Genomic DNA, 16,772 nt, shown 5'->3' on the forward strand with positions numbered 1-16,772 from the left:
CTCTCCAGGGGCCTGTTTTACGACGTTTTAACTAAGATAAAATCCAAATTTTAGAAATTTGATTGGATAATATTAGATTGATTTTAGTGCTTAGCCAATCAAAATTGAAGTATCTACTAAAATTTGGATTTTATCTTCAGATAAGTTTTCGAGAAACAGGGCCCGTCTTGCCACAGTTATGAAGCAAGGGTCGCTTTAATTGTGAATAATTGTTATCACCGTTAATCTTTAATGTGCACAAATTTAGTGTAGACACAAAAGAGACATAAACTGTCAAACAAGGTGACTACATGCTAAAAGAAATATAAAACTTTCCATACAAAAACTATGTTTTTCATAATAAATTATAATAACAAATACATGAAATATTAAATTATGCATGTAATGAATAAAAGAATAACAAAATTTCATTTAAAAAAAAATGACAAAAAAAGAAATACCTGACCGACCGTAATTTATATATCAAATTCGACAACCATAAACTCTTTACCCGAAATAAATCTGCCTTTATATGGTTTATGGCTTAGAACTTTTAACTTACAACATTAAAATTTCGGTATTTACTACATCCGAATCGGCATTATTTTCTAGAACCTTGCTCGGTAATTAAGGTAGGGGCTTCAGAAAATAAATAATGAACACCTTATTGTTTATTAAATACATGTTACATGACAAGACTAGAGATTACAAGTATCAGTGCAATAAGAATATGCTGTGTGTCTTGAAGTCCTATTCGGAAGATCTGTTTATACAAACAGCACCAACTGTTGGTAAATATTACAAAGCCTACAGAATAATTATTTCCTAGTTTATATACCCACTCAAAATTACATGTTGGTATAATATAGTAAATATTGACAGAAACTTCCCACAAACCCCACGAGAAGAAAGGGGACAATACGACCGGTAAGTAACCGTAAACACAGTTGTTGTTTTTTATGGGCGGGGGGCTAACAAAAATACCAATAATCTGTAACAAAAAAGAAACACCCATGAGTTTTGTTTTCTTCAAAGAGTCCCCGAACTATTGGAAATGGAATCTGCTGCTAATGAGGACGGGCCGAACTATTGGTAACTTTGCTTATACTCAACTAAGGGTTGGCAACATATGAAGTTTTGGCAGGTGTTCCTAGACTAATATAAACAGGTTGTTTAGCTGCTGCTATTACACGAGATCCTAAATATGATATAAACCCTTCTTGTGTCAAGCCCAAACCATTGCTATTTAACAGAAACGCATAGGCTTCGCCTTCTTTTTGAAACTCTGCTCTGATCGCTTCAGCTTCGGCAGTGGCTCTGAAAATAAAACAAATTACTTTGTAAGACTAGAATGACTATGTATTTAACGTACAACTTTAATTTTCAGCACCAAACGGGATAATGAAGACCGGCATAGATGGTGTGATATACTTTAAGTTAGCGCTAATCCCAACCCTAACCCTGGACCTAGCCCCAATGCTTACCCTTAGCCTTACCCTAACCTACAATTTCACGAAGAACCTCGTGCCCTAGCCTTATTTACATCTCCGCGACCTTGACGGAAATGATTTGGCCTTAACAAATAGATTTAGCTGTGTACTTTGGGAGAAACCTTTCCCGTACAGCAGTGTTTGGGTTAACTCTTGATCAAATTACAAATGTCAAGGGTTCTTTTATCTGCCCATTAACTAGTTCACTGGTGAACATATGTTTTGTACCCCATCCGAACGACTAAACGCTTTTTGATTACATTGCCCACATCCTACACCACTGTGAGAGTATGTGTGAGTCAGTTCCACTCACTTGGCCATGGTGGTTTCCAAACTAGAAAATCAATATTTCTTACTTATAAATGCAGTATGTACCCAAGCGTCACCAAACAAACACTTGGTCGAGAGAAACTAACCTATTGTATCTCATCCTAAAATCTTTAATAAGGCAACTATTCCTCTTTAATTTGTTCATAAAAAAAGACATACATATAACACATACTTTGATCATTTTTTAAATAAACTAGACCTCACCCGAAAATATTGCAACCTTGGGGAAATTTAAAATGAGCTCCCATTTTGAATTTGGCCCCCTAGCGAAATTAGCCGTCACTTTTGTGGCGGGGGGGGGGGGATACCCAAACTCATTAGATTCAGCGGATCGAATTCTTATAGAAACCACCTTCAAATCGAGGTCTGGGAGAATTTGTTACAAATTCTAGGCATCGTCCGGATTCTGAATCTACACATATATTGAATATATATAATCCATCAAAAAACATAAGGTGGACTATATTTCCATGTCAAGGCTTTAACTGGGTTTTGGCTGCTGGAGACCAAAGAGCTGTCTTTACTTTTAAACAGTACAATGACTAGACCTCTTTGACTTAGGTCACAAATAAATTGTAGATTTAATTGAATTCTTTATGTTGATTTGTTTTGCGGGATGACAATATGTCTTTGTCAAAAATTTTGCGTCTATGGATAAAGCCAGTGTTAAGAATTTACATGTTCCACTGCCGACAGATTACTCTAAAATATAAAATTTAGTAATCATGCCGACCTCCGCTTTATATTTCGAAATATATTATTACTCAAATAGAGCCTGTCCATGTCCTAACCGAAACACATAATTCATCGAATAAAGCCAACCCATGTTCTAACAGAACACAATAATTAATTGAATAGAGCCTCTCAATGCTCTAACAGAAAGATAATTAGTTGAATAGCGAGCTTGTCCATTAAATAATAGAAACAGTGTATTTCCAAACTACCGTTACCAAATAATATTCCTTCAAACTCTTCCTGATATTACATATTTAAATATCTTCAAATAGGACAGGGTCAACTGGACAAAAGATGCGCTCTGTTGAAATTCCAGATAAATTGTTGAACGGTTTAAATACTCGCATTTTGACGCCAAGTAATTTCTTCTTATGGATAAACAACCACAGAAAATACTAACTTGTTGTGTCTAATTCTAGCATCTGATTCGGCTTTATTCATAATTATCTTTCCTTGGGTTTCTGCTTGTAATATTTCTGTATCAGCTTCAGTTAAACGACGCGGTTCTTCACTTTTTGCGACCTGTAATTATGTATAATGTTGTAGCTTATCAAAATCCGGAACAGGGCGTCCACATATCATTCCAAAATAAGGTGTTTGTCCCCTTTAGTTTGTTAAAACCCTCCAACCATTTAACTTTGTATTTGCATGTTACACCCATTAACGATAGCATGCAATCCGAGGCATCCACAAATTTAGATTACTTGATATGAGAAATGGGATTTAACGTCAACTCAACACAAACTGGTTCAATTTCATTTCAAATTCACTGGCGCATATATATGAGTCTTTAGCAGTGGAAGGGTACGTAAGGACCTGGAGAAAACTCATGACGTTAGAGAGATCGGGATCTCTTTATGTTTTAAATTATTGTAGATGCCCATGCATGTCTGCGATATCACCTCGGTGGAAGCGGACGTAAAATACAACTAAGAAACAACAAACATATATGTCTTGTGTATTCTATCAAGAATGGTGAAATGTATACACCATGCTTTCAGTTGTTGGGAAAAAACTATACGTCTACCATCAACGTTTTGGAGATGTTACGTTCCCAGTCCAGGGTAATAAATACGCATAAAATGTTGATAGAGTTTCCATTATTATTATCCAAGTTTGGTGACAGGGGCCATAGCTCTATGTAAAATTGATAGGATTGTTCCTTGTAAGGAGCCGAAGTTTTAAAGCAAGTTTGACATAACTAGCCTCCAAAAACCAATCATTACAGTGTACGGACAAACAGGCGTGACGACATTAGTCTCACACAAGAAATATGAGTGTATGAAAATAACCAGACTTCTTTGATTTGTGTGAAATATAAATTGTTGATTTTCTTTGATGGCATAATATAAAAATTGGTTATGTTGATTAAGAATATAGCCAGTGTTGGGATTTAAACAAGGCGACTTCTGCTTGATTTGTCGAAACAAAAAATTTAATGCATAGAGTTTGCCCCATCACTAATCCTATAGCCTGTTTTAACGTCATTTACATTTACCCAAATCAAAGAAATTTTACTCCTTTTAACTTACTTTGATGTCTTCTCTTGCCCTTTCTTTACTTCTGATGGCTGCCTCGTAGGCTGCGGGTCTTGCTATATTATTGACCTATAAAACACAATAAATGAAATTAAATTAATGTTAATTTTTGTACACAGAAACCTTAAATGCGAACTATTCGTTTTCTGATACAAGACTGAATGGTGTGCCAATAAGTGTCATCCTTTCATATCAGATCGTTGAATTCATGGGCAAGTCTGATTGCGATACCAAAAATGCATATTCCATAGGACACTTCAACATTATATTACACTTTGTGAAAAAATTGGCGTATCACTACTCATGCTCCTGCATTTATTCTTTGGCCGCATTGACTGGAGAACGAAGACGTTAAATTAAGGTGTTGTCTATTTGGAACCCAATCATAAGAGAGGCAGAGAATTGGGGTTAAACGTCCACCCGGCACAAACTAGGTGACTAACATGGTTGGAGGAAACCAGAGGGTCCGGAGAAAAACTCCGAAGGTTGGACAGATGACCCTTGCCACGTAGAAATGTGGGACGGCCCGAAACCACGCCACTTGACTGTATTGCTGGCGGTAATATATAAACCTTGAATGTGTTGACCTGTGCAGCTATATACTAATTTATCCATAGTCTTTCTGTTCTCTGTATACTTCTTGCAGCACTGTGAAACCTTGATTCCCGGAGACTGATGGTGTGACGTGATTCGATTGGTAATAAATACATAGAAAAACCTGATACCTGTAAATCTGTAACTGAACAATGGAGAATACTGTATCGATCGTGTAACGTCTTTCTAAGAAATTCTTGAAATGCGCCTCGTTCTGTTTGAAACTGTGTCGTGTTAAAGTGGCTACATGCTTCGTGTAATGCTGCTTCGCCTGGACAAAAAATGAATCAAAATCAAATGTTGTTACGATATAAAACCTCGGGTAGTCATTTGAGGGAATTTATATGCGTCACAAAAGTGTTACAAGGTGGCTCTCTGACAGGAATATCAGCCCAGAAAAGGTTCAAATAGCTTCAGTATTTACAAAGATACGACAAATTGAAAATTTGTCAATATTTGGCATCCGCTTCCGACAATATGTTGTACATGGCCAAAACAAGCCAGCGCAACCTGTTATTTTCGCTGAAATATTTTACCTAGCATGCAGAAAGTGTTTACCTATGTCACTAAGAACGTCCTTGTAAATCGTGAAGGTTTTGAACTCTAGAATAATTTTCTTCATAGATGATGTATGAGCTTTATATTGGTATTGAACATGCAATCGTATATCTACACCATCCGAATTTAAGCACTGAAATAAAGAATCAACAGGGTTTACGAGATTCCAATAATCTTCAATCTGATACTAATTAAGCCAAAATTTGAAATAGGATTATACTGTCACCCACATCAAAGCCTGTACACCCACCCGTCCGTCCTACCACACATAGCACAGAACGTTTTAGATTCCCTTTCAAAATAACTTGCATTGTTTGGCGAGATTTGTTTTGAGATTGCTTGACTTGTCATGTTGTATGTGGTTTGATAATATCAACATTACTACGGGATTTAAACAGCAAATTTGTGTTCAATTTGTCTAAATCCTAGCTCATAACCCGACGTGCATGTTTTGACACGCATGGTTTGACACGCATGGATCGCATAGGGTTTGGGAGCTCGCTGAGCAGTCGCAAGAAACTGAGTGAAAATTTTTTATGTGCAGGACCAAAAGTCTCTACGGCTAATCTGCGATCTTCTACGGAGCCGAACACACGCAAGTGACGTTTAAGTCTCACACTCGGGTTACTAAAATTTTCCCCGTAATCGACTGCCCGTAGTAGCACGTACGGCGGGCTGTACGCTAGGTTTAACTCTGGACAGACCTCGAATACAAGTTTGTTCTTGGGCATGATTTGGATCCCGTCGAAAGGTGTGTACGCTGCCACTAGTCTTTAAAATGAAATGAAATGGGGTTTAACGTCCTACTGTTTTGCTCTGGGCTAATGAAGACGGGCATACGCCATACAGTGTGCTATGAGGGAAATTTTGCCCGGACAGCGGCACTATCGCCTACTCTTATATCGAATTCCAACTGCCAAGGGATCTTTTACGTGCACTCCAATGTATACACGGGACCTCGGTTTTTCGTATCATCGGAAGGACTAGACAGCTCTCATTGTCAGGCCCTCCGTCCTGCGTCACTGACAAGGGGAACCACGCCAGAAAATCTGGATGCACTTTCTCGGCCAATGCAGGGATCGAACAAACGACCTCCAGGCTAGCGAGCCAGCGTCTTACCCCTAGTCTTTAAAAAAGTATGGTCAAAGTTAACTCACAGCTAAATTATGGAAAGCCATAGTGGTGAATGTATTAGGAAAGATAATGAATTCATATCCTGGTGGTCCTGTATACAATCCTTCTAATTTTGGTTCACCATCTAACGTTTTCTGTATGGTGTTATATTTTATTCCAACTATTTAGAAAAAAAACCAACAGATATGTCAAATCGGGATAAAATAGGGTTAGCCATTGTTGGGGTACAGACATTTTAACTTTCAATTTACGAGTCTTAACAAATTTTGTTTTGTTTTTCACGGTTACGTAAGACCGTGTAAAATATCTTACTCTTATTTACAAATTGCGGTATACTTTCGATAAGTAAGTGATGCCATGACCATTCTGCAAATAATATTATTTCAAATTGATTAGACCTGTATTTCCTTTCTTAGTAACATTATTGCTCAATATATGATGTTCGTTCAATATTCCCGGTGAATGTTTATTGAATATTGCTGGACACTGGGTTAACGTATATTGAATATTTTTGGTTAACGTATATTGAATATTTTTGGTTAACGTATATTGAATATTTTTGGTTAACGTATATTGAATATTCCTGGTTGATTTTTATTGAATATTCGTCTTTAATGTTTATTGAATTAGCAGTGCGTACTGAGTGGTCTATTAGCAAGTAGAATTAAGCAGTTAATTAGAACTCACTGACCACTCATTAACTTATTAACTTGGGTGAGATGACCGTTTAAACTGGTATTCAAAGGCTTTCAATACTCCTGCATGTATTTATTATTTTGCATGTTACTTACCTTCATCAGAACTTAATTTTTTGAGAGATTTCACAATAAGAGTAATTGATATCACAGCAACAACAACCAATAGTATGGATATGGAAATACACTTGGTACTTGTTCCCATTTTGCTTTTATATTTTACTGAAAAACATAAGAATTTACATGTAGATTTATCAATTCGTTATGGTTAACACTTAAGTTGACAATATACATCTTCTCGTGATGAGACAGGATATAAGTGGTAGTTTGCGTAGGTAGGACTGCGATATCACCTCGGTGGAAGCGGACGTTAAATAAAGCTATTTCACATACGTTAAGACACTGGCTCCATAAGCAAGGTGGTCTCCTATGTTGGCCTTGAAATGTCGTCGGGATTTTCCGATGCGCCCTTGCCCCGAGGTCCCGTGTACACATTGACATGTAGGTAAAAAGAAACATTGACCGATGGAATTATGAAAAAAGAGTAGGCAATATTTCTCTCGCAGTATGGCGTTAGTCCAATTGATGCAGCAAATTAGGGCGTGAAATTCCATTTCATTTCATTTCTTTTATTTACTGGACTATATATGAACTCTGGGGCGGTGGTCAAAATGTTTCAGTGGTAATGATCGATAATACTTAAGAAAATGAGAAAAGTAGGTGATTTTTGTTTGATCTCTCTAAATATTTAAAATCTTAATTTCGTGTAAACTTCTGATGTACACGTAATAATAGTTATTTTCCACGTGCACGTTTTATTAATTATTTGTTGAAATTTATTGAAATTCGGCGGTCTTCTTGAAGTTGACCCGACCGTACCTTTAAAGCATGCAGCCCTAGCTAGGCTTCACCCCCGAAATGTATAAAGAGTACGTTATTTCTGGGATATGTTTACAGTAAAGGTATAGTTATTATTTGGTTATCGAACGATGGTTTCGTACGGCCCGTGGTAAAAGGCTCTGCATACAGAGTCAAACTAAGATAGCCTACCCCTGGTGCAAGCTCAACCGTTAAAACTGGGGCTATTTTGGACCAATCCAGAAAACGGTTTAATTAACACCAAGTAATTAAGTTTGCTTGGCCTCAGAAATGATATAGGTTGTAATACACTGTGCTCAAATTTAATAAGGTCATTCAAAACTTACCCTATTGAAAGTACAAGTACATCTAATTTGCCGACACTTAACCCGAATGCTGTGCTGTCAGTAGACTATCAAACGACCACCGTTTGTCGATTCACGATTCATGTCGAAATATTGTTGCCGATATAACCTAAGACCGGTAACTCCCAACTCCGTGTTCATAAAACCTGGATTATGAGTCCACTGTTAATGTATAGCATGATAATACATAACGGGTGGATTGTGTAATATAACGAAAGAGAAGACTGGTAAGATTATAGCGCATGGTAAATAAAAACTAGAGAAACATTAATGAAAGTTCAATTACATATATTGAACACAAAATACAGTAATCGGTATGGAGATCTATGAAATTTACAAGCCTGTCAATCAATACTTTTCTTTTCGTTGACCTGGGTGTGTGTGTGTGGGGGGGGGGGGGTATGACTGGAGTATAACGACACAAACTAGATCATTTTGGGACTAACATACCATCCAATTTATTTTTTAAAAAATCCACTGTAACGTACATGCTGCTAATTATTGAAGCCACGCCACTCATTGTAACGTACAAGCTGCTAATTGAAGCCACGCCACTTGACTCAATGACAGACCTGCTTAGACCATATCTACCCAACCCACCAAATAAAATTTAAAACGCCACTACGATCTTCATGATGTCAAGGTGTAAGTAAAGTGACTCTAAACTTACCCGACCAGGAACTGGGATGGTATGTATGCCTATAACTGGCATAAATAATACAGGGCTGTTACTTAGATTACGAAATACGTAACAAGGAAAATAACAATACTAGATTTGTGTCGCAAGAGGCGCTCATATTTCCTTGCTAGAGTAAACACGTACAGGTTGAAACACGTTTATCTGACACCTATCAATATAAACAAATAGGTCTATTACTAATACAGCAGAAGCGCTGGTGATTATTATCAAACAAATGAACATAAAAGGCCAATATCAGTAAGTATATGTACTTTTAATAGGTCGTAGCCTACTGTCAGGTGTATTCTTTAACCCGTGGGGAATATTTCCATTTTCATCCGTTGAGTATTGATATGTCGGCATGTATATTAGATCGTTTAAAGTATATTGCGGAACGTGGTGGGGTTTATAATGTCTCGGCAACGATACTTGACAATTTGTATGGTGTGCATTCAAAGATAGGTGAATTTTGTTCTATTTTGGCAACTATTCTTCGATTTTCATTTCACTGTAAAGGTGTCTTTTGTGTATACGACACATTTCCCTTGTGTATAGCCCTCGCACTGGCTCACATTATCCACTCCTGATAATTAAATATATCCCCAGACTTTTAATTCACACTTCTTTGATTGGTATAACATATTAATACAAGGCACAATTTTATGGATACACAATTACTGAGTGTTTTCGACGGGGATACCCGATCTCGTCTTTATCAAGCAAATGTGCTTGAAGTCGCTTAGTATTAAACTCAGTAAATTGTACCTTGTGTTAATTAATTATATACTGTTATTCCGGCCACAAACAGACAGTTAATAGGCCCCAAACAAGCCCGAATAAAAATTAAATATAGTCATACCAATCAATTAATCAAATAGATCAACCCATTTAAAGTTTACATTGTTATGTCATTTTACATCGTCATTATACGTGTCTTATATAAATAAGGTAATTTTATTCGTTTCGGTGGTTTGCATGGCCGTGAAATACAGGTTACAATTCTAAGGAATACAATTAGGCTATACTGCTTATTCTGAGCGCCATATATTGGAGGTTTACGTCCTACTTTTCTGCACCGACTGGGCGAATGAAGACAGGTGGGGGGTGGGAGGCAATTAGTTTAATGCAAAGTATCCCCCTACCCGATACCCCATTGCTTATATTTCTTTACCTTAAAGCGAGAATTTCATATTTTCTAAGAAAGTCAAAACATAATTATTTCTATGTCTTTTGCTCAATAGGTTATCAACTCACTATTATACGATCATGGGCATTATTTCCCATCCTTAAAAATCGTTGACACAGGAAATAATAACACAATTACCTCCCTTGTTTTCCCATTACCTCCATGGAATAGCTATGTTCAAACGTTTGAATTTGAAGCTGAAAATGATATTTTTGCCAATTTCTCAGCTGGCAATAGTGAATTATAGGATTAATAGGATTATTCTTTAACATGGTAGGACTGTTTATGGATACCATCTATTTTAAGGCTTTATTTTAATAAACTTTAAAAATATAACTTAACAATATGAAATTGTAGCTTTAATTAGGAGAGCCTGCACGTCAAATACTGAAATAAAACAATAAAATACAGTCTAATGTTGTGACTAAGACAACCAGTAGAACCATATTAGATAATAATAACAATTTGTTTTGCAGAAATTAATTCAGTTTTGTGCATATAATTCAACGGCATTGTGCCATTTTTCCAGTGATTACGTTTCTAGTGTAAGGAAAGATTTGTAATATAAGAATCTTCAATGAAAAAAATGGAATTAAACAGTTAGAAGGTTTAATGGATCCATGTGATTTAAAGCGTCGACACATGGATCCAAAATTTTCACAGTCTACAACAGAATACAATACAGAACAGCTGTATTCATCCGCAAACAAAAATAGTACCTAAAATTCATGTACATTATATAGGTTTAAACGTCAAATGAGGTCAAATGAATAGAGACGTCTTTAATATATACTAAATATTCGTATCATCCCAAAACGACAATAAAACAGTGAGAAAAAGGAAAATCTAAGTAATGGCAATCTAATTAACATAAAATTTACGACATAATCGATTCTTCAATGTTTTGATGGTGATCATGAAGAAAATACATCTGTTCTCAGGAATCCGATAAGATTTTCAAAAAAAAGATCACTAGAATTATAGATTGTTATTCCACAAAGTCGAAAGGTATGTTAGATTTTTCATTCAGTCAAGGCGGAAGTGGCCATAATAGTTTTAGAGATCACAACGTGATGGCGCTCCTGCGTCGCGACAAACGGGGCCGATTTGTCTAGACTAGCTATTTTTCCTTTGTGCCCCTTTTTTTTACCGTGTCACATTAAGCGTACATGTGCAACCGGTGCCTTTCTTTACCATGTAGGTCTACTTCGTGCAGTAGCCTACTCGTATGTATGGTAATTGGCTGATTGGGACCATGGCTGATTGGGACCTGGCTGACTGGGACCAGATTTGTGGCTGACTGGGAACAGATTTGTGGCTGATTGGGACCAGATTCTTGGCTGACTGGGACCAGATTTTTGGCTGATTGGGACCACGACAAGGCTCATTCGGACCATTACTTAAATAACGCGAGTATTTAAAATATGTTTGCATATTTTTGATAATAAGACAACTGACAATAAATAGTGTAATTAGTCACAAATAATAGTGTAATTAGTGAATGACGGCTTCAATACAAATGAGCTAAATCACAGAGAAGATGCTTCACATTCTTGGCTGATTGGGACCAGATTCTTGCCTGATTCGGACCATGATCAGACCAATGACGAGAGTGTTTTAAATATGTTTGCATGACAATAAATACTACCCAGTATTATCAAATTGTAACCCAATATCAAATAGCCTCATATCAGTATAATTACTGCAACGAATGCGATATTTTGTAATGAGTGAAGTTGAAAAAATGACAGACAAATTGTAGGCCTACTTTGTATAATATTTTAATTAGTAAATATTATTTTATTTCATATAACGAGACATTTGGTGGCGATTCAATTCCTTTACAAACCAATATTTTATTATTTAGTAGGACCTTCCTGATCTAGACAAGTGTTGAATGCAATACATTAAATTGGTTGACAAATGTGTAAAATTTTCTTAGTAATACACATAAAACAAAGTTAATTAAATCACACTTTATAGTATAAAACTCCGGTAGCAATATACAAGACCTTAATCACACCATTTATTGTTAATTAATGACAAGCCTAGTAATCCAATAAACAATCAGATCCAATCACACAAATTCCCTGTTGTGGCTGTAAGTAAGATCTGACTAATTTTCATGTAGTCATATAGTACACTTTCCTAGATATTACCTACCTGTTTATAATTGCTTGTGTTAAAATTGAGTCTATAAATCTATTATGATTTTTTCTTTACAAGGTAGGATTAACATTTTGACTGCTTTTACAAACATCATATTTGAAATAACCGATTACCGTTGCTACTGTATTGCTGGTATTAATTTTCAAATTTGTATGGTTTAAACATTATTTCTATAACATAATTACACCCAATATATGTATAATGGATTCGGATTTTCGTTATGCTACTGTATTGCTAGTATTAGTTTTCAAATTTGTATGACTTATTGAAATTAGCATTTAATTGGTTTAAACAGTATTTCTACGTATAATTACACACTATATATAGGCTATAATTGATTCCGAAACAAGCTATGATGTTTATAAAATAAAATAAAAATGGTCTGTTTAAATTGCATAAAACGTATGATAATTGACATAAGATTAATGAGATAATCTCTGTTAATGTAGTAACTGTGACATTAAAAAAATGAAATATAAACATAGATAACATAGGCCTACATAAAAGCACATAATTATAGCCACGTTTATAGCCTAGATAAAACTCCTTTAAACACAATTCAATATCAAAACCTCAGTTTCTAGTATTTTTTATCGTGTGGTCCGAATCAGCCCAGTGGTGGTCCCAATCAGCCTAGAATGTGGTCCCAATCGGCCTGGAATGTGGTCCCAATCAGCTTTGACTTTTGGCCCAATCAGCCATGGTCCCAATCAGCTTGGTTCCGTATGTATATATAACTGCTCAGAACTTCAAGCTATTTTTGCATGATAAAACTAAATCTAGATGATTTGAACAAAAAGTTGACTTCGCATAGGATAACAATACTAGAGTGAATGACTAAAAAACGGAATAATTTGTATTATTATGATGGTTATAGTTTATAGGGTTCGGGAATCAGATTAATCGATTCTTCTAACAACAGAGCAATATAATTCCATGCAATTTCTTTAATTATGAATTTTAAATTAAAATACTGTTTTATACATTCAAATTAATCCGCAATGATGACATCTTCGATTCAATAATACATAACACCGGGTCACCGGTATTCTTTTGTCTGCAATTCACAGGTATTTTTTTTAAAGAGCGAAATACATTCAGTGTTATCCTTCTGGACGATCGAGTCTTTGTCAACCGGAACTTGAGGCCCGGTTCATAGGTTATAAATAGTTTGTTTACGAAAGAACTCTTATTTCGTCTCTAGAGATTGTGAAATGTCAAATTGCTTATTTATATCGTGTATTTCGTACCTTATTTCAGTTATCGGTACTGTTAATAGAATTGCAACATCGACGGAATCACAAAATTGAAGGTAGGTTCTTCTGACTAAAGGTTGGTTTGTTGGTTGGTCACTGGTGAGATTTGATATTCATATAAATGATAATATTAATCATAACTAGAACTGCGAAGCAGTAATGACGGGTTTCACCGGTGCCACGTTACCCTTGAACTTATGTCACTTCCGGTACCAATGAAACCGTTAAACAGGTTTCCACATAAGCATTGCACACATGAAATAAAATGGACGCAGAAACAACCAAATCCAGCAATCAATTCATTTGCTACATGTCAGTGATCCTGTCAAAATTACATTACTTCCGGTGATAATGAAAATGTTAAATTGGTTTATGAAATCAGAAATAGCATCATCACATGTTGAAAATTTTATGTAAATCCTATAATAATTGCCACCTTTATAGACCAAAAACCTTGAAAAATGACTTGTAGAAAATCGCCTATTTCTCTGCAACCGTACAAGTTAGAAACCATTTTGAGGTATCTGTATGATCGAATGAGTTCATTCTATTTGTTGATTGGAATCAAATATCATAATTTTAAAAACATTACAAATCTTATTCATTTGAATAAAATATCTGTTTTGAAGGCTAAAAATACAGTTTTTGCCAAAATGACGTTACTTCCGGTGATAATGAAAATCTTAAATTACTTGTATGATATCGTAAATGGCATTATGTATCACACAGTGAAAATTTCATGAAAATCGAATAATAATTGACACTTTTTTTGACAAAAAAACCTTAAAAAGTGACCTGTTGAAAATTGCCTATTTCTCCGCAACTGAACAAGTTAGAAACCATTTTGTGATATCTATATGATCGTAAGGGTTCATTGTATTAGTTGATTTGAATCAAATATCAAAATTTTAAACAAATAACAAATATGACTCATTTGAATAAATTACTGGTTTCGAAGGCTATAAATACAATTTTTGCCCAAATTACGTCATTTCCGGTGATATTGAAAATGTTAAATTGGTTTGACCTAGTTAAAATTGACATTACACATCAAATGGTGTAACTTTTATGAAAATCGAATAATAATTGACTCTTTTACAGGCAAACTAGCGTAAAAAGTGACTCATGCAAAATTGCCCATTTCTCGGCAACTGCGCATATTACAAATTAATTTTCACATACATTCTCTCCGTATAGATTATTGCTACGAGTTTATGAAAGTTACGAAGTAATATTTTAAAATATGAAAACGCTGAATGGGTTGTAAATAGCTTAATTTTACACCTTTTTTCACCTTTTAATCGAAATAGCCCGAAAACGGAATCGAAATTAAAAAAAATGGTCCCAACATTTTGTGCGCCTTTAAAGGGCGCACAATTTCAGTTATACCAGATTTGAAAAAAATAATATTTGCTTTCGAAAAATGGTACCTAACTGTCAAAATTGTAGTTTTTTGTCAATTTACGCCACTTCCGGTGCCGACAGATAACACTATTGGTAACAAAAAAAATGACAATTGAGACAACGGGGCATATGAACTTTGTTTTATACAAATCGAACAATAAATAATTAATCTAGGACTGAAAAACTGAATTAGCCAATGGGGGCCAAGGAAAATTACCGAGACAAAAAATTTTCACATTTTTGCCCAAGTCAGAGGACTCGTTATATTTGTGTAAAACACGATTAAAAAATATTTATAAATAAAAAAGTTTTTTGTAAAAATTTAAATTTTCTAAATTTAGCGCCTAATATCTGCGAAGATTTGCCGAAAATCAAAAATCAAAAGTAGCGTAGCTATGTGCCCCGTCTCCGGCTATGCCAAAATGCATCGAAAGTTAAAATCCAATGATTATTGTTAAAATTACTGCAATATTTCTAAAAACGATAGCTTCGGTGATTTCGGACATTTCGCATTGTCGCAGAACGTTCAAAATAGCTTTATCCTCTAAGTCACACCCACTTTTCCGATAAAACCGAAGAAATCGTAACGATCCGACAATCAGTTGCTGAGATCTACTCAAAACAAAAGAAGAATAATAATAATAAGAACTAGAACTGCGAAGCAGTAATGACGGGTTTCACCGGTGCCACGTTACCCTTGAACTTATGTCACTTCCGGTACCAATGAAACCGTTAAACAGGTTTCCACATAAGCATTGCACACATGAAATAAAATGGACGCAGAAACAACCAAATCCAGCAATCAATTCATTTGCTACATGTCAGTGATCCTGTCAAAATTACATTACTTCCGGTGATAATGAAAATGTTAAATTGGTTTATGAAATCAGAAATAGCATCATCACATGTTGAAAATTTTATGTAAATCCTATAATAATTGCCACCTTTATAGACCAAAAACCTTGAAAAATGACTTGTAGAAAATCGCCTATTTCTCTGCAACCGTACAAGTTAGAAACCATTTTGAGGTATCTGTATGATCGAATGAGTTCATTCTATTTGTTGATTGGAATCAAATATCATAATTTTAAAAACATTACAAATCTGATTCATTTGAATAAAATATCTGTTTTGAAGGCTAAAAATACAGTTTTTGCCAAAATGACGTTACTTCCGGTGATAATGAAAATCTTAAATTACTTGTATGATATCGTAAATGGCATTATGTATCACACAGTGAAAATTTCATGAAAATCGAATAATAATTGACACTTTTATTGACAAAAAAACCTTAAAAAGTGACCTGTTGAAAATTGCCTATTTCTCCGCAACTGAACAAGTTAGAAACCATTTTGTGATATCTATATGATCGTAAGGGTTCATTGTATTAGTTGATTTGAATCAAATATCAAAATTTTAAACAAATAACAAATATGACTCATTTGAATAAATTACTGGTTTCGAAGGCTATAAATACAATTTTTGCCCAAATTACGTCATTTCCGGTGATATTGAAAATGTTAAATTGGTTTGACCTAGTTAAAATTGACATTACACATCAAATGGTGTCACTTTTATGAAAATCGAATAATAATTGACTCTTTTACAGGCAAACTAGCGTAAAAAGTGACTCATGCAAAATTGCCCATTTCTCGGCAACTGCGCATATTACAAATTAATTTTCACATACATTCTCTCCGTATAGATTATTGCTACGAGTTTATGAAAGTTACGAAGTAATATTTTAAAATATGAAAACGCTGGATGGGTTGTAAATAGCTTAATTTTACACCTTTTTTCAC

General features: G+C 35.0%; 2 protein-coding genes across 6 annotated transcripts in view; one reads left to right on the plus strand and one right to left on the minus strand.

Annotated features, from left to right (window-relative positions):
• Positions 1-637: 637 nt before the first annotated feature.
• Positions 638-9,081, minus strand: LOC126807712 (uncharacterized). Of its 2 annotated transcripts, XM_050532479.2 has the most exons (9): positions 8,947-9,057; positions 8,259-8,422; positions 7,150-7,275; positions 6,382-6,518; positions 5,225-5,357; positions 4,798-4,937; positions 4,067-4,141; positions 2,935-3,056; positions 638-1,296 (listed from the first exon to the last, which is right to left on the minus strand). In XM_050532479.2, the coding sequence occupies exons 3-9, from the start codon at positions 7,256-7,258 to the stop codon at positions 1,092-1,094; spliced, it is 921 nt and encodes a 306-aa protein (XP_050388436.1). In that variant the 5' UTR covers positions 7,259-7,275; positions 8,259-8,422; positions 8,947-9,057; the 3' UTR covers positions 638-1,091. The 2 variants fall into 2 exon arrangements, with proteins under 2 accessions (XP_050388436.1, XP_050388437.1); XM_050532480.1 differs by lacking the exon at positions 8,259-8,422 and having other exon boundaries at positions 8,947-9,081.
• An 18-nt stretch (positions 9,082-9,099) lies between these two features.
• The window catches only part of LOC126807713 (uncharacterized), a 29,137-nt gene continuing 21,464 nt past the window's right edge, over positions 9,100-16,772 (plus strand). The window contains exons 1-2 of one of the 4 annotated variants that reach the window (XM_050532481.2): positions 9,100-9,213; positions 13,571-13,622. The gene's annotated coding sequence lies outside the window, so the exon portion shown is untranslated. Of the gene's footprint in view, positions 9,214-13,467; positions 13,623-16,772 lie in introns of those variants that run through there. The other 3 variants (XM_056103361.1, XM_050532482.2, XM_056103360.1) reach the window with 3 other exon arrangements.

This window comes from Patella vulgata, chromosome 9 (assembly GCF_932274485.2).
Source record: "Patella vulgata chromosome 9, xgPatVulg1.2, whole genome shotgun sequence".
Classification (NCBI taxonomy): Eukaryota; Metazoa; Mollusca; class Gastropoda; family Patellidae; genus Patella; species Patella vulgata.

Bases quoted from the DNA above. Each gene is read 5' to 3' on its own strand.
- LOC126807712 (XM_050532480.1), bottom strand. From the start codon at position 7,258: ATGGGAACAAGTACCAAGTGTATTTCCATATCCATACTATTGGTTGTT. The intron at 6,519-7,149 runs GTAAGTAACATG...TTTTCTAAATAG, and splicing joins AAAATTAAGTTCTGATGAAG to TTGGAATAAAATATAACACC. The intron at 4,142-4,797 runs GTATCAGGTTTT...TGTGTTTTATAG, and splicing joins GTTCAGTTACAGATTTACAG to GTCAATAATATAGCAAGACC.